The sequence below is a fragment of the Anser brachyrhynchus genome (genome assembly GCF_964034855.1).
Source record: "Anser brachyrhynchus genome assembly, chromosome: 4".
NCBI classification, from domain to species: domain Eukaryota; kingdom Metazoa; phylum Chordata; class Aves; order Anseriformes; family Anatidae; genus Anser; species Anser brachyrhynchus.
The window spans coordinates 60,549,252-60,570,802 of NC_137698.1; the positions used below are offsets into that span (position 1 = coordinate 60,549,252).

General features: G+C 45.5%; 1 protein-coding gene across 4 annotated transcripts in view; it reads left to right on the forward strand.

Moving 5' to 3' along the window:
* The window catches only part of PPARGC1A (PPARG coactivator 1 alpha), a 361,741-nt gene that overhangs the window by 179,343 nt on the left and 160,847 nt on the right, over positions 1–21,551 (forward strand). Inside the window, exons 2-3 of one of the 4 annotated variants that reach the window (XM_080590852.1) lie at positions 8,283–8,382; positions 8,983–10,989. The exons of 2 other annotated variants lie outside the window; for them this stretch is intronic. In XM_080590852.1, coding sequence (XP_080446978.1) covers positions 10,972–10,989 — 18 coding nt within the window. In that variant the 5' untranslated portion in view covers positions 8,283–8,382; positions 8,983–10,971. Of the gene's footprint in view, positions 1–8,282; positions 10,990–21,551 lie in introns of those variants that run through there. One more of the 4 variants, XM_080590851.1, reaches the window with a different exon arrangement.

Here is a 21,551-nt window from a genome sequence, read left to right on the forward strand (position 1 = left end):
AAAGTCCAGAGAGACGAGGTTGCTACATTGTCTTGAAAATTAGTTATCATATCAAAGGAGCTTATTAGTTTGGTTCAGTCTGCTTTTGATAAATCCGTGTTGATTTCCATGCCATTTTCCATTTGTCTGTACCCCTTAAGTATTCCCTCCTGGAAAAATTTTTCTAAAGCCTTACATGCTTGTGAGATCTGATGAACAGCCTTGTATTTGCATGCATCGCTCTCCCCTGTCTGAAGTACATAAGTCATTTTATCTGCTAATCTTCAGTCCACCCTGGTTTAATCATTTGTTTTGATGCCCAGCCTGTAATTTGGTGTGCCACTTCGTTCAGAAGTCGGAAGCTGTGATCACCTTCTTCTCCTGACCTGAGGGAATTAGGGAAATGGGGTTTTGCTTCCACGTTGGATTTGATCATTTCCATTTTTACACCCTGCCTTTCTGTGCCACCAGGGCCCATCAGTGCCTACGCCTGTATTGTCATTTCAGTTCTGTGACAGTTTGCTTCTCTTTCCTCTCCCCCTGATGTCACTGCATAGTTGCCCAGCCTGGTCCAAGCTGTTTACTGAATTTTACTATTAAAGGTGGAATTGTAAAAAAGAGCTACTAGCTAAACTTTTTTGAGGAAAGTCAGTGGTGAGACCTTCCACGTGCTCCCACTGAAATTTTGCATAAGCCTTACATTGCTTTCTGAGGGGAAAGAAAGGTGACAGAGGTGACAAGTGTAATATTTCAGTTGATCTTTAAAAATAGAGTAGGCTTCAACACGTATATGATTAAAGTGCAAACTGCCCCAAACACGCAAGTTTTTCTGCAAAATTGCATTATTTTTTTATTTTTTAGGAAAAATATCATGAGATAGCATTTTCAGAGGAAAAAAGCTCACCCAGACAATGTTGGCCTGCTGCTAGAATGATGGGAGCTGCAGATTGTCTAAATGTGTACCACTTTTACACGGTAGCAGTCTTTTAGGTTGAAACCTCTGCTTAAATGGCTGCATTTTGCAGATGGTGTTAAAACTGCATGCATTCTGAGGCTGGAAGCGTGTACTTAGACTATTAGTTCTATAAAAACGGAGAGTCAAATCTTGCATCCTTTATTTGGGACTGCTTGCAGGACTGGTCCCTGAGCTTGCAGAGATTCCTGTTTTGAGCTATCTCTTCATTAGCAAATACAGAATTTACCTGGCAATAAAAGGTATCTTTGTATCACGTATAGTCACAATAATGTTTATTTAAATATTATCTGATTCCCTCAGCACTTTTATTATTTACCAATAGAAAAAATGATACCATTACTTTTCTCTGAATTCTTAAAAATGACAATAGTGCAATTAAATTACTGAATTCATTTATATTTAATTGTACTTTTGGTTTTAATGTGCTATTGGAGGACATTTCTTTCCGTGACTGTTAGTTTTCCATGCAACATAAGAAAATCTAAAGCTATATTAAGGAAATATATTACATGGGCAAAGACAAAGTCTCATTAGTGTTATTTATGGCATGCTGAAACCTCATTAGGAGAAGGTATGCTGGATTCAAAAATGCATTACTGAGAATGGTTTTTTGGGGGGGTTAGGAGAGAAATTGCTTTTATTGTGTTTCTTTATCACATAAAGAGTGGTTAGTGGACATGTTGGTTTCTTAAAGCGTAAAATAAATTAAGATAGAAGAAAACGAGTAATTAATCTAAGTGGTAAGTATAACCTCATTACAGATGGAGAATAGCCTGCACATGGTCACAAGGAGTTTCTGTTTACTGATCACCTTAGTTTCAACTAACCATTAATTTTTAACTTCTTTCACTGGAGGTAAAAAGTGATATTTTTCAGCATGGTAGTTTGCATCTTAAGCAGTAATAATGTGCTTTTAGTGCACTTCAGACCAGGGATGAGTGAAACTTGAGGTGCAGAGTCACAAATAGCCCAATTTAGGTAGTAGGATTTGCTCTAATGAGAGCTATATATCCAGTCCTGCGTAAATATTGTTTGGTAGGCATACAAGGAAACCATTATTTGCAAGTAAATGAGAACAAAAGGAGAGTCCCTGAATTGTCAGACTCAGACAGGAAAGTCATTTTGTGTGGGCAATATCCTTCCCCGGGTCTGTGTCGCTGCCATTACTTACTAGTGACTTGAGCAGCCATGAGATGAAATCCCTCTCTTCCCGCAGACCTTGATCCCCGGTGCCATCGGTGCAAAACAGATGCGAGCAGTTCGTTCCCCTCTTCATTTGGTGCCTGCTGCAGTTGGTCACTGTCAGCCCCGCTCCACAGCTGACAAACTCTCTCACGTCGGTGCCTCACAAGGCTGCCTCCTGACAGCGACGCTACCTGCTAGCCACACGCGCTGTTTTGACTCGGTGTGCCAAGTCCACTTAATGCCAGCGCTACACGCAGCCGCTCTGATGGGGCGTGCGTGTTCAGGCTTCCTACGCTAGGCCTGTTGGTAAGCGGGAGTACCTGCGGGGCTCCTCTATAACAAAACATCCATTCTTCTGGTAGTAGTTCCTTTTTACAGCCACTCCACGTCTGACATCCGGCTGTAACATTTACGAAATGCGGTTCTTGTGTTTGTCCATGCTCGCTTGTGACGGGGCTAGACCAGCTCAGTGAACCCCTAAATGCTGTCCGCGTTCTCTCCCTGCATGTTTTAAACACAGGATGCCACCTTGGGGCTCCTTGCTTGCTCAGGGGACTTTAGATGTTAAGGCATAAATTTGTGATAGGACCACATAATTCTTATCAGCATAGTTAGTTTTCAGGTGACAGGTGACTAATTCTGGAGTTTTTTCTGAACTAAATCCCAGCACGGTACAAAGGTTTATGAAGACCTAGCAGTTGGACTAGGTGCTGTGCCTGTTCCTTTGCTGAAGGACCTGGAAGCTACGTCTGAAAAGACAACCCCACGGAATTTTTCCCTGCATTGGTAAGAAGTCATAAGTAGTCTTTGCTTAAAAGTGATCTATTTATATAAACAAAGCAGACTGGGAGGGGGTGGAAGGAAAGCATGCAGGCAAAACAAATAAAATGACAATTTTATCAAATATGTGAAAGCTACCTTCTTTTTCACATAATTTTCTTCCTTTAAAAGGTTTCTGGGAGAAGATGAGGGAAGGAGGGTATCTCACTGAGGATAAAGGGATGGGGGGGCTGGAAGGGACTAGGGAAGAAGTAGAAGCAGCTGTGATGAAAATGGGCTTCAGGGAATGGTTCAGCAATTAGTGAGCAGCAGCAGAGGCCGCAGAAGGGAGCTGGTTAGGCCTGATGCTGTCATTGTGCCAAGGGCCCAGCTACTGCTGATGTGCTTTTCCTGGAGCAGCATCACAAAGTGTCACCCATCAAAATGAGGCTATCTTGCTTACGACGTGCATGTGTGATCTCAGCTCAGTCCTATTCCTTGCTACAAGTCTGCTTCCTTTGGAGGAAAAGGTACAGAGTCCGAAAGCAACAGGTCCACAAGGTAAGTTGACTTTAGCCAGGGAAAAGAAAATGAAATAGGTTATTTCAAAAAAAGAAATGAGAGGAGTAGGTAAAAGCAAGAAACTGATGAGCATCCCATGCCTTCTCTCAGGAATGTCTTTCTGCCCAGATTCATAGATGAAGAGCAAGGAGGATGCTGTTATGCTTCTGCCTTAGGGAGATTGAAGGCATGGGTCTGAGGGTTGCTGGAAGATGAGGGATAAATCTCTCTTAGTCTTCTTCCATCTGCAATGCAGCTGTCTTGTGCTGTGTGACGAGGAAGCTATGACAAGGTCTTGCCCTCCCTCCTCCATCCCTACTCTCCGCACTCTCTCCATGTCACAGCTGTAATGACAGACACTTCTATCTCCTCCTTTGCCATCCTGCCCAGTGGCTTGCCACCTAGATTGACCAGTGCAGCATCCTCGGTGACAAACAAAATGAAGAATTACTGAAGACACTACTACACCGCGTTCAAGACGTGCTTACGTTCACACCCTTGTTCCGACTGGCTCCCAGCTCTCCTAGAGCCACGTAGAGCGGTCCATGAAGATCCACATGTCCAGAAGATTCATAAACCACCTGGAAAGAGCTGCTGATATTCCTGTATAATAAATTGAGGCACAGTCCTAAAAACAGGTGCAGTAGAGGGCTTTGTATAAACACCCGTGCTGGGCAGAGGCTCTGAGCCATCCCTGGCTTCTGAGGTGTAAATAGAGCTTGTGTTTGTAGGAGCCACTTGCAAGGTGAAAGAGGAGGTCTGGTGGCGGTGGAAGAGGACAGGGTGGCAAACAGCCCCACGTTATCCCTATCTCTGAGTAAGCCCCACGTATGATTTAGGCAAATGATTTGAGAGAAGAAAGCAATCTTACTCAAGACCTTGTGGGTCTTACCAGGAGTTTGACTTGATAATTGTTGAGTGTCCCATTTCTTGTTGTGTCATTTGGGGTGATGCATGGAGAATGCTCGTTCTTCCTTCTTTCATGTTAGTGAGGTGCGGAGGTATAATTGTAATTGTCATTTTCAAACATGCCTTTAATAATAGTTCTTAATAGCACTGCAGCATAAGGGTAGTGTGTGCTAAAGATAGACATCTCCAGCTGAGGAATGCTTTGGGTGACTAAGATAAACACTTCTGTTATGGCCACTTGTTTTCACACGTATTGTTGTGAAAGGGGTGAGCAGGGAAATCATGCAGCCCCGTCAGAGGGCTCTTACTGTGAGTCGGATTTCTCTGGGAGAAAAGGAGACACGCCAGGTTTCCTTTCCCATTCATTTTTGGAGCATTTGCATCCTCAGCTAAGAGGAAGAAAAAAAAGGAGTAATTTTCAAGTGCAGCCAAATTCCTGGCAGACCGTGACACTTCCACAATAATCGTCACACTGAGGGTTGGTGTCACATGTAGATTTACTGGCACTACTTGTGCAGAGGCCTTCTTCGCAAAGAAAAGCAGGCAAATTTCATTCCAGTTTGACTGTAAAGAGGACAGGAGAGGAAAATGACAATGAATTTGATTTTTGCTTTCTTTGCTTTTCTCAAAACGAAAGTCTCTCCCGCAGTAGTATAAAAAGGTGAAAAGAACTTGCACCTGCCAGGAGGAAACCTGTTTCGAGATTGATGCAATGCATTACTTTAAAGATTTATACCATTTTCCCTTCATCTCTTCCATACATTGTTAGTGTTACTAATCTTCTATTATCCGAAATAGAGCAGGCTATTTGTTGCTCAAGCGTCCGTGATGATTTGTGAGAAATTAATCTGGAGACATTTGGAAGTTCTCCACCATGGCAGCATTGATCGGGTGGAGAAAGTGAAGATTATTAGTTTGCAGGAATGCCCGTTTTTTATCATAACGCCCAAGTAAACACAGCATAATGAATGGGAGAGAGAATGTGTGAAAGACGGGGCTCTGCCTTGAACACTTCACAGCAGTCATTGTCCTTTTACAAATGGGAAATGAAAAGTTGCTATTTGTGACCTTACTGAGTTCGGCAAGCTTGGTCGTTAAACAGAAAGTAGTTGTGCTGGAGCCAAACGCCGTCCTTTCTTGCTGTTAATTTAATTTCAAAGAATGATTTGTCAAAGAATTTAAGAACAGTCCAAGCTCAGTCAAGGATTTAGGGAAGGGCGCGGTAGGATAGCTGCACTGTGACTCCCACAAAGCACTGTGCTCCCTGGGGGTCTAGGTGAACCTACCCCGGAGGACAGAGCAGAATAGGCTGGTCTGGCCAAAATAAAGCTTCAATACTTGACCAGAGCTTGCTAGCTCTGCAAGAAGAGCAGTGACTATACAAAAAGAAATTAAAGACTTTTTTTTTTTTTTTGGTAATTAATGGTTCTCTGAGCATTTTCAGATTACTTTCTTTGTTTACAGTGGCTATATGACCTAAAATTAGTTCATAGGAGGGGAGAAAAAAACAACAAATGGGTTTCTCTTCACTTTCTTTCTTTCCAAGCAGATTCTTTCACTCAGGTCTTCTAATTTGCCTGGAATGACAAAAATTAAAAATGAGTGAGACCTATTAGTCCATCTAATCCATCTCCTTCGAGAGAGAAATTGTTCTTTCCTTATACACATCATTCTTTTCTGTAGCCTAATCGTATATGTCTCAGCTGATGAGACCAGGGATATTCAACAGGATATTGTTTCTGATGCGTAATTTTAAAGGTGAGCATAGAGGTGGTATAAAGATCCAAGGCAGTGTCATTCATTCGTCTTCCAGAGGTCCCAGTGCCAGCCCTCTTCATTTAAACCCCGAAGCGGCTCTGAGTGTAATGCACGTACTTGCCCGGCACCAGGAGCTTTGTCCTGGATCCTGGTTTTGAAAGGGACGTAGCTGAGGTGGAGATCTCAGGTCCCTCGCTACATGTGCTGGTAGGCCCTGAAAGCTGCAGGACTGCAACAGAGAAGCTTCTTGTAGCACATTTTATTTAGTAATGTAATATCCTATACAAAGGCCCGTTGTTGAAGCTGTAAATGGAGGAGCTGAATTACCCCATAAATTTGAGGCTTATTGATGTGTGCTGCTTCTAATATTTCTGTAGGGAAAAACCCACTTATTGATCACTTGGGGCACTGTCTTACTTCTGGCGTTAATTTAGTTGTAGATGAGGCTGGGATGTATTACTTTCATAAAGATCCTGAGTGGCTGGGGTCACGCAGGGAGGCTGAAGCACAAACACCGGCTGCCTGCTCATGACACTGAAATAGCAAGCAGCACCAGCGAACTGGCACGCTTTCAGTTCGGTTTCCACTGAGAAGGCTTATTACAATAACAAACAACAGGTACTGCTTTAATGAAATAGATCTCGTCTTCGAGCCGCTCGGGGATCATCCTCAGAAGTCTCCCTCTAGGTGCTTTAGGATGAGTAAGGAGGCTTCAGCGGAGGATCCGGGCGAGTTTATGCCCAGCACTGGAATAGATGTCACAAGGGATTAACAGAGCAAGTGCGTGAAGCCAACTATAATCTTGGTGGGAAGTATTAGCATTGCCCAGAAATGGTATCGGTGGCAGCACAAATCTCCTGAGAGGGGTCAGGAAAGGGCAGAGTGAGATTAAGGCCATCTCGCCGCAGTAGCTGGAAATAGTGGCAGTGCTGGGGGTGGTAGGGGCGGGGAGGGGACTGTGCCTGCATTTGTTTATCCTCTCCTAAATCGTTATGACAAATGTGCTTTGCCAGAGTCCTAGGAGAAATACTGATGAGTGTTCCTGATGTGGCAGAGGGTGCTAGCATCCTCTTTTGTATTCCCCGTGCTGCTGTAGTGAGGAATGAGGCAGCATCTTCAGCTTGATCCATCCTGTCGAGGCGAAGGCAGGGCAGGTCCCCGCCGCAGCTACGTGATGGCACATGTTCCTGTTCTGCTCTGAGGCATGTGGGTCCCTCCCTTCCCAAGCAGAAAGTGATATGTTCTGCTCTCCGAGTGGGAGATTCGATCCCGCACGCTCTGCTGTGCCCAGCACAGTTCCTCCAGGTCCCTCCTGAGCAGGATCCCCCAGCCGGAGGCAATCCCACAGGCTGCTGCTCAGCTCCTCTGGCACCGCCCGGCTCTGCCTTGCAGATTGGAAAGATGTAACTGACAGCTAACAAATGGCGCTGCTGTTTAGGTGAAAAAGATACAAACGAGGAAATAAGATTAATATCTGATGTTTACCTTTCAGCCTGCATGCACTCAGGATTTTAAATGCAATATAAAAATAAAATCCTGAGTACGCAGTGACGCTGGGCTGACATCTTTCTCCTGTGTAGCTACCATCAAGAAGGCTTGCTGCCTGCCCAGGGACACCAGTAGGGACCAGTGATACTGGTAAGGCTAGACTTCACCACCGGGCACATCTAGGTGGGATGGAGCCTGCTCTCTGCGAGCAGCTGGCACCAGACATCCCCAGCAAAGAGCAGCGAGCTCCGAGACGTGCCAGCCCTGCCTGAGGTCCAGCGCGAATCCCCAGCTCCACGGGCTGGCGCATGCTGGGAAGCACCCGGCTTTGGTGCTGCTGTCTGCTTTAAGCTTGAATTTCTTGTTAGTGTAGCTGCACAAACACTTCTGGAAAGTTGATACGTTCTCTCCCTCGGGCGCTTCTTTCAGCAATGAGTTCCACTCTCTAATTACATCTTTTTGCAAAAAGCATTTGATTTCGTGGGTTTGAATCTGCCACCTTTGGCTTTCATTGCATGTCCTCTTCTTTTTGTTTCGAGAGCCACAAAGAGTGGACCTGCTGTGTTTTCACCATTCCCTCTTTTAGAAAATTGTATCGCGTCCTGTGCTAATCATTTTCTTCCTTAAATTAAAAAAGAATCCCATTTTTTGGTGTCACTTTTCATAGGAGGGATTTTCCGTGTTCTATTTCCATTGCCCTTCTTCGACCTACTTCTGCAAAGGGGAGCAAGGCGTTCGGCATTCAGTATTCAACATGAGGCCAGAAGGCATGTAAATAAGCATGCTTCCATTATATGTTACCTCTGATTTGTCCTATATGCGCACTAGCATCATGTTTGACCCAAACCAGAGGTCTTTGTCAGGCTCTACACAGTAACACGACCTTTTTCCTGAGCGGACAGGGCTTTACCCGCTGGGTAGTTCTGCACGGGTCGGTGTGGGGCTTTGCAGGCAGTGCTGCCAGCTGGGGGGCACGGAGCCGTCCTGGTGCATCTGGGCAGCTTCTGGGACTGCAGCCTGTGGCTCCGCATGGAGTCACGCAGCGCTGGGTCGGCCTGGCAGCTTCGGGAGGCAGCGTGGATATGGCCATGGGGGGCTGCACGTCCCCCGAGAGCATCTCTCGGGCTCGTACCAGTTGCTGGGTGTAAGCAGGTGTGTGTAATAGTTTGGCCACAGCCACTGCTGGTGACGGTATGGGCTTCTTTGTAGTGGGTATGTGGCAGGGAGTAATTGGGGTGAGGCTGTGTGCGCTATGAACGGGGGTCCACTGAAGACAGGTACGCACCTTTGGTCAGTGCCCTCAGTGCAGCCCCACCACCGTTACAAAACTCGGGGTGTGAACACAGGTCTTCTGTTTTCTGCTCCAGCGTCCTGACCGCGCCGCGGTGCTGCTGCCGGGTGGCCGACATACCGTGCTACCTCCGGGTGGCAGGACCCAGAACCACGTGCAGTGCACGAAGGCAAAAGAGCTGTAAAATTGTTAGGCCTCCCAGGCCGCTGCCCTGTGCTGACTGTGCTGGCTGGGTGGAAGGACCTCTGGGATGCACAGCGGGCATCTTCAGCTGATGGGGAATTCGGAATGCTTTTAGCCATTCCTGGTTGTAGCACTGGTACTACATTTCTGCCTAGGGACCTAGATGGGAGCCAGCGCACCGCACAGACACGTTACAGGAAGATGGCCGCTGCCTTTTCAACTCAGGCCTGGAAAAGCATGAGAATTCATAATGAAGAGGAACATGTTTGAGTTAATATTTCATTCTCAACTTGTGTCAAAGCAATTTGGTTGCTCTCTCGCTGTTCCTCCTTTCTGTCCCCCTGTTGCTCAGGGGTGTTGTTTAAGGACAGAGCTTCCAGCCCTAACCCTGAATTACCTTCCTTCGGGGTTTCAAGTAAGAGGCTGGATGTTGCTTTAACACAGGGGGTTTTCTATTTTAATTTATTTTGGTTGGTTAAGAATATTCATCACTCATTTAATTCAGAAGGTATCTATTGATTCCCTTCTACTCATTTGGTATTTTCTGACATTTTATAGCACTCACTATTGATTTATACAAAATCCGTAGTCCAAACGTCCCAAGGAGTGCTTTAGTCACTTGTCATTTGCTGTTTTTCTTAACTAATAAATTTAACAGCCATGTACATCCAGTCTGTTAAGATCTCGTGGCTCTACTTTCAAAGAGATGACAGTCTGGCACTAACAAATGAGTAATTCCTTCAGTCAGGAGCTTAGAAATTGCAAGATAGGCAAGACGGAGAAACAAGCTCCTCCTCGAGTGGTTAGCAAGACAAAGCAACCTCCTCTGCTCAAAGGACACTAAGGCTAAGGTAGGGAAAATATAGCTCCGCTTCAGCGTGTGGAATGTCACACATTGTGGTACTCTAATGGCAACTTTATTTATAGCTTGTCAACAGGTAATAAATTTAAGCGGCACATGCAGCAGTATATATGCGAGCAGGTATGTCTAAACTGCGTTGGTTGGCCGCGCTGTCAGCTTGCCAGGTGCTATAGTTAGTTCTGCAGAAGTGCAGGAAGGTGGAGGGAAGTCATTAGGAGGGTGGTGCTTCCAGCAGCTGCTTTCAGAAATCTCCACTCGGGGCAGTCGTCTTGAGTCCCATGTCCAGAAGCGATCAGGGAATTTCAGAAGTCTCACCAAAGGTCAACAGGATTAGGCCTCCTTAGGCACTGCCAGCTTCTAAACTGTCTTTGAATTTGGGGGTTTGGAAATCCAACTACTCAGTACGAGCTTTGTGTGGCCTCAGATACATGGGAGAAGAAGCCCAAATCCTTTGAGCTGGGGGAAGCAGGCTGCTGCGGAGCGCTGAGCTCTCAGGAGATGCCCAAACATTGTCTTACATGCAGTGGGAATGGATGGGTTGTGGCCATGCGGGTTGTGCTGCAGAGCACGTGGGGTTGGTGTGCAGGGGGACAAGCTGGCCGTAAGCTCCATCCAGGAATAAGCTGGCATGGCGCAGAGCCAGGGGAGGGAGATTCCTCGGCACACCGTTAGGTGGGCAAGCCGATCGTCACCCTCTGTTCCTCCAGCAAGGCATGGCCACGGGGTGGTGATTTGTTTCAGCTGAAGGTGATTGCCTGGGCTAAAGTGAGATCACCTGCCCTCTGCAGGTGCCTTTCTTCCTCTCTTGGTCACCGAAGGAGCTTAGGTATGAGTTAGGGCTCAGGTAGGACCCAGATATGTCATAAAGCAGGTGAGATGCATATCACCAGCAGGAGTTGTCCTTGCCTTGGTGTGTTTGGGACGCACCCTGCGTGCAGCAAGTGTGACAACAGGTCCCCATGGACTGCACTTCTCTATCTCTGGCACGTTGATTCAAGCCTCTAAAAGGGAGCCAGTTCGATGGATAAGCAGCACCGTGTGAGTAGCTTTAATATAGGCTGTGTATGAAATGGCATGGCTATGGCTTGGGTTTGGTTCGGGGAAAACATAAAGTTTACCTTCAGTAACAAGTACATAGTTCAAACTTAAAAAAAATTATGCCTTCATGTATTATCATGCAGGGCTCCTTTGTCTGGGTTGTACTTGAAGACGTTTTTAGGCTATTCTTCAGTCTCTTAGCAAGCACTAGAGGGAACTTTTCAGGACAAAGCTCCTGCCTCCATGAATTAAGGTGCCAGCCGTGAGCCTGGCACTGAAAACATGTTATGTGCTGAAGACTTATAGCCTGAGAGGCAGAAAAGCGTAGACATGTTCTGCACTGAGAGATCCCTTGAATGCCTTGGTAACTTTGCTGATTCTCACTGTTGTCCTCTGATGAGAGAACTCAGAAAGGAAGGTTGCTGTGGGGTTGTGATGGGTGCATGTGGCAGAAAAACAAAGCCCTGTCAGGAATTTTATGCATACTGGGTACTAGACTTTGGTGGTTAGTTCATGTGTAGCTGATAACAGAGATCAGATTATGAAGTTTGGTTATGGGAGAAGGGAATGAAAGGTGGGCATGTCCTGGGCAGTGAGGGGAACGCGGAGCTTTGAGAGAAAAATGTTGAATCGTGGTGGGCTCATGCTGTGTCCCAGCTGACCTCACCACAGCTTTTGAAGGAGATGGTAAAAATTGCTTCTGTTTATCCTTGCCTTCCTCCAGAGTGGAGGTGCATCCTCCTGACCATGTCCAACGTAGGTAAAGCTGCTGGGCCTGGGCAGGGAGGCAGGTAACAGCTACGTGAGCCCGAGAAGCCGGTCCTTACCCAGACCCAGCATCCATGTCACGGTTCAAGTGGTCTGAAAAACCAGGATCTGAGTGGGTAGCAAGTCCCTAAACCTTCTGTTTTTCTCACTTTGTTTCTTCACACTGCTGGCAGTAATACGGTGGTATCACAGTAACAAAGCGTGGATGTATTAAAAAAAATTACCCTGTGTTTACAGCCAAAACCAATGCTCGAGACGGACTTCTGAAGCATCCTTGTTACCTTGTACTGATAAATCTGCTTTCACACTGGTACTTTTCTCACTATTGGGGATGAAATTGCAGCGAAAGCCTTTTAGACACAGAGCTGTAATATCCAGAGATGTTTTGTTTAGAGTAGTGTAAAATCAAGTATGTTGTATGAACTTCAAGCGAGGTACATTCGAGCTGAGTACTGGATTATGGCGAATGATATACGGGGCTTCTTTAACTGTGTGGAGTTAGATTTGATTCTTAGCAAATAAGTGACAGATTCATATGTAGGGGAAAATTGAAGTTCTCATCTATATATTGTTTTTATTATGTTTTCTTTGCTTTGGGCTCTAACATATCAAAGACAATGTGGGTGAAAAAAAGTGGTTTGATTTCCATCAATAAATGTCTTCATATTCTTGCAGCTCACACACAGTTTGTGCTGTTTCATGGTTGTGAAAAAGACAAGTGAAAGTCACGAAATAATTCATTGCAATCCAGAGCAGATTAGATTTGAAGCATTGCTAATATTTACAATTATCGCCAAGCCGTTTCTGTGTGCTATCAGTCTCAGATTTAGAATTATGCTCCTGGCCCGGTAAGAATACGCTGGTATGTTGGTTCGCATCTGTCTTTGCCATATGCAGAGAGAGAAAAGAATTCCTGCTGCTTCCTTTTTTTTTTTTATTATTTTTTTATTGTACCCCTCCAAAACCAGCCCAGCTGTTGCCTAGATGCTGCCTTCTGCAAACGACAAGACTCATAAAAGAGAGCTGGTCTCATCTCAAGGATTTGTCATTGTCGGTGTTAGATTTTGTTACCGTCAAGCTCGGGGAGGTTCGGTTCGGTGTTGGCAGCACAAGCGGCCTTTGGTCGCCCGTCAGCCACGGTCAGGTGCTGCCCGGGTGCTGGCAGCGCCCGCGAGCGGCGGCTCCGCTGGGTGCAGGAGAAGGCAGCAGGGGCAGCGACTTCGCGGTACCTTTGCGCGATGCTCCTGGTGCCTCCGGTCGTAAGCCAGGAGGGTTTTTATTTTTTTCTGTCTGGCCAAGACAACAGAATTCTGATCAGTGCCCTCATAACGAAACGTCCCTTTGTGTCTCCTTTGTTGCCAGCCTGCTGCGCCTCTTTGTGCCTGTGCAAGCATCTGGCTCCTTCCCTGTTTGTATTGGTTTACCTGGGCTAAAAATAAAATATCCATATGTGTGACGGAGCCGGGGCTCACGCGCGCTCCTGTTGTGTAACGTGAGTCCTAAAGTCAAACCGAACGCGCCAGAAGCTCCCACTTGATAGTCCCGCCCGAGGTCCTGTGATTTGCGTGGCTGTGCTTAACAAAAAGGAGAAGGGGGCAAAAAAAAAAAAAAAGAGAAAGGGGCAAAAAAATATCTATGAGGAGGAGAAATTGCTGAAGGAGAGGGTCTTACAATGCAGGAGCTTACACTGCTTGCCAGTTGGCACATTTAGTTTTATGGTGAGGATATTGTAGAAGCTGAGGAAGGCCCAGAATTTGTGAAAATATATATTTACAAAACCTGAGAAAAAATGAAATGTTTCCAGCAACCTAAAAAAAATAAAAATGCAAGGGAAGCAGCTTGGGTTTGTATTTCAGCAGCCTCAGGCAGAGGTCTGGTTCTCACAGGGTTTCAGCCCAGTGAGGATGGCTGGGGGTCAGAAAATGAACATCCCCAGAAGCAAAAATGAACCTAAAAATGAATCTGCATTTTTTTTTGCACGCTTAGCTAACAAGGATAGCGAATAAACAGTGTGGGTGGTAAAACAGCGTTGGCTGTTCAAAAAAATATCTGGTGCTAATAGTCACGATTTTTATGAATTTTAGAGATGTCGTAGTATATTTTTTTACAAGACAGAGTTCTTTCACTTAAAGACATGCTTAAAAAATCACCTTTTATTTTTCTGTTGAAACAGTATTTCAGAGAAAACAGGGCTTGGTTTTTGTTCCTTGCAGCTGGCCAAAACCTCAAGTTTCTGAATGCAGCGAGCTTGGCGTTCTCAGCTGGTCTGTGATAAACGCTGTCCCCAAGCAGTGGGACAGATGCACTCTGCTTTTTTCAGTTTGGTTTAAAAAAAAGAAGAAAAAAAAAAAAAGGAAAAAGCCAGACGATGTTTTAAGGAGTTGATGGGGAGACTGAAGTGTCTCTGGGAAGGATGAAAGATAGTTGTGCTGGGTTAAGGAGTGATGAAGAACGCAATAAAGCAAGGCTTGACGTGCTCGGGGTATGCGGCAGGCATCTTTAGGTGCGATGCACGGAGAGCAAGCTGAAGCAGTTGGCTTTTTTTAAATGCCTGATAGGGACTAATTTTTCTGGTTTGGGGTTGAAGTACTTGTGTCCTGCTGAACCCTTTTCTGCATTGCTGAACCTGATCTCCGAAAGAGCTCAGCGGCGGGTATGGTAATGAGCCCATTTCTATCAAAATGGCCTGTATTATTATTCATGTTTATTGGCTGCAGAGCGGTTCATGAAGCACTTTTCAAACAGATACTGAAATATTTTCTTTTAACCAGCCCCAGCAGCTATTTGTATTTCCTTCGCTTGAATCCACACCCCCGATGCAGCCTTAATTATAACGCCACCAAAGGAGACAATTATCGCGCCGTACGGAATAACACTTTGGGGAAACGTGCGCGGAAATACTTGGGTTAGCATTACCAGCCCTGCCACGCTTCACCCGTAATTAGGGCTCTCGCACGGTGTCACCAGCCCTCTTTCATTACCCTGTGAACTCCCGGGCTGCAGCCAGGCGTTTGCTGGACCGGTCAGAACGGGTCAGGCGGCGGCCGCGCTTCCCCAAATCTTTTTGCGCGGGGATGCTCGGTGTCGACCCTTCCCTTCCCCTCCCTTCCCCTCGCCCCCCTCCTCCCATCCTGTGCTGTGACATTTTCTTCATGACAGCCTGTCTCCGAACTGCACTTGCTGCCGCCTTGGTAAAGGCTTACAAAGAGAGTGTAACAGCCAGTGGCCAATCGAGTTTGTGCAAGCGACATCAGCTATGGATGAAACATCCACCAGAGAGAATAAGGACTTAGAAGAAAACTGGATAAAAGGGCTGCGACGGGAAGCTAGCTGGCAGGTTAGTGATACAAAGACGTATGCTTGCAGGTGGATTAAATCTGAGCACTTAAAATCTCTGAACTTTTTAACCGAAGCCTAGGTGAAACGTGTGTGTTTGTTTGTAGCAAAGCAGTGTCTGAGAGCATATTCCTGGGAGACCAGAGATCATTATGTTCTTATTTCCCTGGAAAGAGCAGTTGTAGGATTCCAAAGCCATCTATTCCGAATCGTAGGGGAAGCAAATAGAGTTTTATAAATCTGTAGGCGTTACGAAATGTACACTTGCTTAATAAAGGTCCTTGCAAGAACAAGTTGCAGGTGCATGCTGAAATATCAAAGGAAATCCGTGGCTGCTGTCTGCATATATGCAAGTTTATTCCATTAAAAAATATAATACAACACCTGTCATCCTGTTACTTAACTGTGTCTTAGTGACTGTAACAGGGGGTTTCTTCTAGCCTCTTTTAATGAGGCAGCATCTTTAAATGCACGATGCCTGTTTTCTTTATTCTGCTGGACTCACAATAGATGTGTATGCAATTCAATCCGAAGGCAGGCAGTTTTCATTAAAGTGTGCAAAGCAATAATGTTTACATTATGCAGTACCTTTCTGGAGTTTGCAGAATTAGATACCATTTCAGACCTGCTAAGCCCCACTGAGTGGTTGTGATTGCTCTTTACATTACATCCTAAGCATCGTCTATGCACTTTTTTCTGCTCTATTGCATTTTAATTAGTCAATCAACAATATTCAAGAGATGTGTCACCAAGTTATTTCTTTTTTTCCCCCTTGCTGCTTCTTACAAGGGATTTTTAAAGAAGATTATTATTATTATTTTGGTGATGCCATTATACAAAATTCAGATAAAGTGGTGGTTTGATTCCTTCCTATCAGGTGAAGCTGCGCGAGAGTCCCAGCTTGGTAAGAGTTACTGCAGCAGTCAAAATGCTACAATGCGTGCTCCCTTCCTCCAGAAGGAGATCTGTTTTAGTTTGATCCCCTCCCCATAACTTTGCTCTAGAGCAGGAAATGCAAGTCTGTTTTCATGGGAACGTGATGCTCTGTGTCATGCCGTTTGTGGGGTTTGTTGTGGTGGCTCCTTGATCACCCGTCTGTATCGCTAATGAGATGAAATCCAAAATTGGGATATTGTGCATACAGAAGACAAGTGACCCATCCTGTCTGAGTCCCCGTGGAAGCAGGTGTGTGGCCCAGGCTGCCAGGATGGAGCGGGTGGATGCGCCAGGACGCAGAGGAGGTGCTCACCCTGCAGAGGCACCCAGGGAGACCACCACAGCCCTGAAGCGTTGAACTCAACAAGTGGGTGAAGGAAATGAGGGAAAGGCAGGAGGAGAGCTGGGGCTGTGGAGGCACCTACAGCTAGTCTGTACACCCAATTAAGTGACCTGGAGATCTGTTGGCTTCTCCGGTTTGTGCTATTTCTGCTGGGTCAGGTGGGTGAACAGTTAGTTTAGAAAACGGGGCAGTGATTTTCCTGTAGTACCTGGCTGGAGAGCCTGGGAGGGAGGGAGAGAAGAAGTCTCACGTGCTGTATGTGCTGCACCTAGAGCCCCGAGATCCATCATGTGGGACCTGATCCCTGAGGAGACAGCTGCCTTGTTACCCCTGTGTGTGTGCGCTGCTGTTTGCCTCCTTCCCAAAGAGCATTTCTGTTTGTCTGCCTCCCCCTTGGCTGGAGGAAGGGGATGGTGGCTGTAGATGCTGATGTGGATGTAGAACCCTGTTACCTCTGAGGGAGGTTTTCAGAGAAGCCCCTGGGAAGGGGTTATCGAGTTCTCATTCAAATTGTAACTCATCCCATATTTCTTCATTCTGCAAGGTCTTTAGAAATCCCAGGATAGGGCACAGCATCAATCTTGAAAGGAACTGATTTAGAGCGAGCACCGCAGAGCCAGAGCTCCTCTTCAGCCCTATCTGCTGGGGAGCTCCAAGGTGATGGCGTACATCCTTTCTTCTTAAATGGGCCAAGTTTTTTTAGAGCTAGGCCCTTATATCCATATTTAGTCTCCTAAATAGCTGTCCTGATTTTCAGAAGTGCTGAGTATCCTGGGAAGCCGGCAGCCATTTCAGCTTCCTTGTGCCTCAGCGTGTGAGGCCTGTGCCTCAGGCTGCGTGGTGGTGGGCACCTGCAGCGCGGTACCTGCAGCGTCGGGCTGGGATGGGGCTGGAGGGGGCTTGCTGGCAGCTGGGGGCTGTGATAGCTCCGAGCTATCTTTGAGAGCAATATCCCACTCGTCAGCACCCCTCCTTGGGCACAGCCACGGCTCTCCCCCACTTCACAGCCCCGGGCATCTGCTGGATGTGGTCAGATGGCGAGGGGACACAGTGACCGGTTGTGGCAGGCAGGGGGTCGTGTGCTGGGCGTGTGGTCCTGGTGCTGTGCTGCCAATGTGGAGGAGCCCGAGGAGGAGGCTGAAGAGGAGGAGGAGGTGGAGGCGGAGGCCAGTTGTGCGAGTCTCACTGGTCTAGTGAGAGACGTGAGAATTCTGACTTAGCACTTGCAAAAATCAGGCCGCTTATTTAGCGGGCTAAATATAGGTTAAGCAGCCTCGCTCGAGTATCCTGCTCTAAAAAATTCTGGTGATAGTCATCTTCTATCCTACCTTTCAGCCAGCGCACTCCTCACGCTGTGAAAGGTCTGTGCAGTAGCCCCGTGCACATGAATAAACATCAGCTTGCAAGCAAAAGAGGAAAGAAGCTTACAGTATTTCTTTCAGGGGGATATACGGTTTGGAAAATGCAATGCATTCTGTCTCCAAAAGGAATTACTCTTCTATTAGGTAAAAAAAACACCACCACCCAACAAACAAACAAAACACAACAAAAAAGAAAACGGTGCTGAAATTACAATTCTGCCTTTATCACTTAGCTTTAACTTTTTGTCTTCTGCCATTCTCATCATCTCAGACTTTGTTGTAATGGAGTGTATCTATTTTTGATTTTTCATGGGGAAAGGTGGGCTTTCTTGCTCATGTTAGCAGACCTTCAGAACAGGTTTTCAAAACCTTGTATAATCCCTTTTCCTGATGTTTCCTTGGGAACAGCTTCTGACATCCTACAGATCTATAGCTGTCACAAAGCTGGCACAGTTTTACCATAGGCCAGTCACACATTTGGGTGACCACAACTACACAGAAAGACTAAAGGTTAAGAAATCTATATGGGTATGGATGTCAATATTTAAAGGGAAAAGTGCTGCATATTTATAGAGGCAAATGGATTTTACTTCACATTTACACATTGAGGGAAATTTGTGCACTCAGAGATGCTGGAGTAACTCCTGTCGACTTAAGTGGGAATTTTGTTCCCATAAATGAGAGCAAAAGGTAGTCCAAAATGTCCTGAGAAAGGAGCAGTACGCTGATCCCAGCAGCTTACCAGAGCAGCGAATCCCTGTGCTGACATATGGCTTTCAAGATCTCAATAATTTTCTTCCTAATTGATGGCTCAATCAGAGGACAGTCTCCGTCTCAAGCTTACTTTAAGCTTTGTCCTTGATTTGCTGAGCTACTGTGTAGCCTAAAACATGATGTCTGTAGTGGTGAGGGAGGGGTATGGGGCAAGAAATGCTTAAGCCATTCCAGAATCGTTTGGGATCTTTTATCAAGACAGGCATGCAGTTGATGAAAAATAGGCATTTTGTCAGAGCCTTCAGCAGTTTGATGATAGTTTCCTACAGGATAATAAAAGCAGACATGTCTTGCCATTTTCATTTAATTTTGAGTTCTCATATACGTTTGTGGGGAGTGGGAGCAATTTGGCTCAAATGAGACCTTACCAGGCTTCTGTAAAGCTGGAAACACAGCAATACCCAGAATAAAGTGCAGGAGACCCAGTAACATGCCTTCTCCTTCACAGTATGGCCCCATTGAGTCCATATTCTTTGAAAAAGAGCACCGAGTAATCACTCTATGATGTGTGGGCAGGCATGTATCCATACACCTGTGTGTGCGTGTGCATGTGAATTCAAATCTTCAAAATACGGGAGTACTGAAAATTGGATATTTTGGAAAGGGAGATACTGCAATTCCTGCCTGAAGTACTATGTACAATTTCTGTGTTATTTTCTGTATAGAGTAGCCATTTTTAAACCTTGTAAAATTATAAGTTTCCAATTTAATAGGTACTTTAGCTCTCTTATGTCTACTAAAACAATTAGAAATTTTACGCTATCAAAGTTTTGGGGTTTTGTTTCTTCCTCTTCTCTTGTGGATGTGAATGCCATGCAGTGATGATGGAAACAAGGAAAAGAAAACCTACAGATTTGCTTTAAAAATATTTTTTCAACTCATCATAGTGCTGAAGGCACTGTCCTGAGTTGGTGATAGCCAAACAGGGCTATTAAACACCTGGTGATCCAGGCATGGACTGTAATCTGCTACTTCTTGTATTATTCCTCCAGTTTCCTTGTACTTCCCCACAGTACTGGATTTGAAAATACTGGAAAATTTGATTTTGCCACCCACAGCATGCAACAGTCAGGTGTAATATATCCAACAGCACCATTGTACTGTGGTTACTGTGAACAATGAATCTGTTCCAATAGTGAAGTTGATGAAGTTTTCGTCTTCTTTCTGTCCCCCCCCCCCCCATTTATTTGTTTTTGACGTGGAGGAGGAATGGTCAATTTTGTTACCTTAGATAACTTTTATTTTTTTTATTCTTCCCCTGAATACTGCATTTTCAATGCAGTCCTCATAAAAAGATCTGCCACTGGATTAGTTTTTAACCTCGTAAACATATTTTAGGTAGTATTTAAGGTATAGCAAGAGGTATATGCCTGTGGGGCTCCATGGCCAAGCTCCACGTGTGGACCCTCTAGCTGGGCTTCTGTTCTCTGTGTTGGGTGCTCTCAGGGAAGTCCTGGAGGCTCTTTGTGGAAAAGAGCGAGAAGAAACGTGGCTCCACAAAATGATCGGCAACTGAACATAGGTGTATCACGACTGGAAGGTCTCTCCAGCGGTTCTGTCTACAGTCGCTTTTTATTTGATTTTGTATCTTCAACGGTGCTTCAAGTTGTGATGCTAGCATAGGAAACTGTTACCTGGGAGTATATGGGAGTTAAAATGCAGCTTATTCATAGCGTGGAGGCTGGCAGTGAAGTTAATCTTTGAGGTTTGTAGGCTGTAGTGTTGGTATTCAGCCGCCTGTGATGCTGTCCGTGCACTTCCTGACCTTTGCTCAAATCGTGGTGTTGGTCGGGCCGCGTCCAGCAGTGCCGCTGGGGAGGGAGGGATGCGACGCTCCCGCTCCGCGGTGCTGCCAGTCCACCCTCGGGGCGCAGGGTAAGGCATGGCACCGCCAGGACAGGGCGATTCGCCGTGTTTTCATCACGCCTGAGGAAATATTCTCTCCTTGATGCTTCTCATCGAGTGCACCGAAAGGGGACCATTCCCTCGGGGAACGAGACAGTGTCAGTCGTTCTGAAAGCCAGGATCAGTCGCGTACCAGTAAGAAGAGAGTCATGGATGCACCGGGATAGTATGAGGTGTCTTTTTGATAATAAAATGCCTAATTAGCGTAAAGAGAAATAGGACCAGTGTGTGATGTTGTATGGACTGTAGTTTTAGAAATCAAACGCCTTAAGACTAAACCGAGGGAGAGGTTCTCCGAAGCTCAGTTATTTAATACCCTGTGAAATGCACTGTGCATGCTGTGCTTAGCTAGCTATTGCTCAGTACTTTAAGCCTGTTCATAACCATTCACAGCACTTAAGATCTAAAGATACACTCATCCTTTGATAGGACAAGGTCAATTATTCTCAATTTATTGCCAGTACCAAAGTGTTTATGCAGTTTTATTTATAAGCCGGGTTTATGTTTTTCTAACATTAAAGACATTTGATAGTAAAAAAGGGCATTTCATTTGAAGATTACTTGTTCTGTGACATATTTATATGTAAAAACGTGCATGTGTGAATTCATATAAATGATATAAACGCTATCATTTTCTTTCCCCAGGACACCTTTTAGCTTCTTTTTAACCTGATAAATGCCTGTTGTGCTATCCTGCGTTATGTATGTGAAGCAGATATCTGGGTTTGAGAATAACATTATCTAACTAGCCGTCTTATTTCGATTGGAACTTGCTTTTGGTCTTGTGGTCTTTCAGGCTTTGAGTTTCTTCACTGTGCTGCTAGAATGAGCACCCAAAACCTTTTTTAATGCTTTCGTACTTTGATACCAGTACTGGTTCATCACAATCCACAGAAGGGCAGCTCCGATTCCTCACATGCTGTAGAGATATGAGTAAGTCCGACCTTGGGTAATGAAACACTGAAGCATGTGCCTAAGAGAAGCTTGTGTTGACTGCCTGGCTTGACAGAGATGAGCTGATGGAAATGAGCTTGATGATGGAAACCTGTGGGTTCCCTCGCTCCTACTCTGCTCGAGTTTTCATCATGTACCTGCTCAGCAACTCTAAAACTTTTTTTTTTTGGCAAATGGTTTATTTG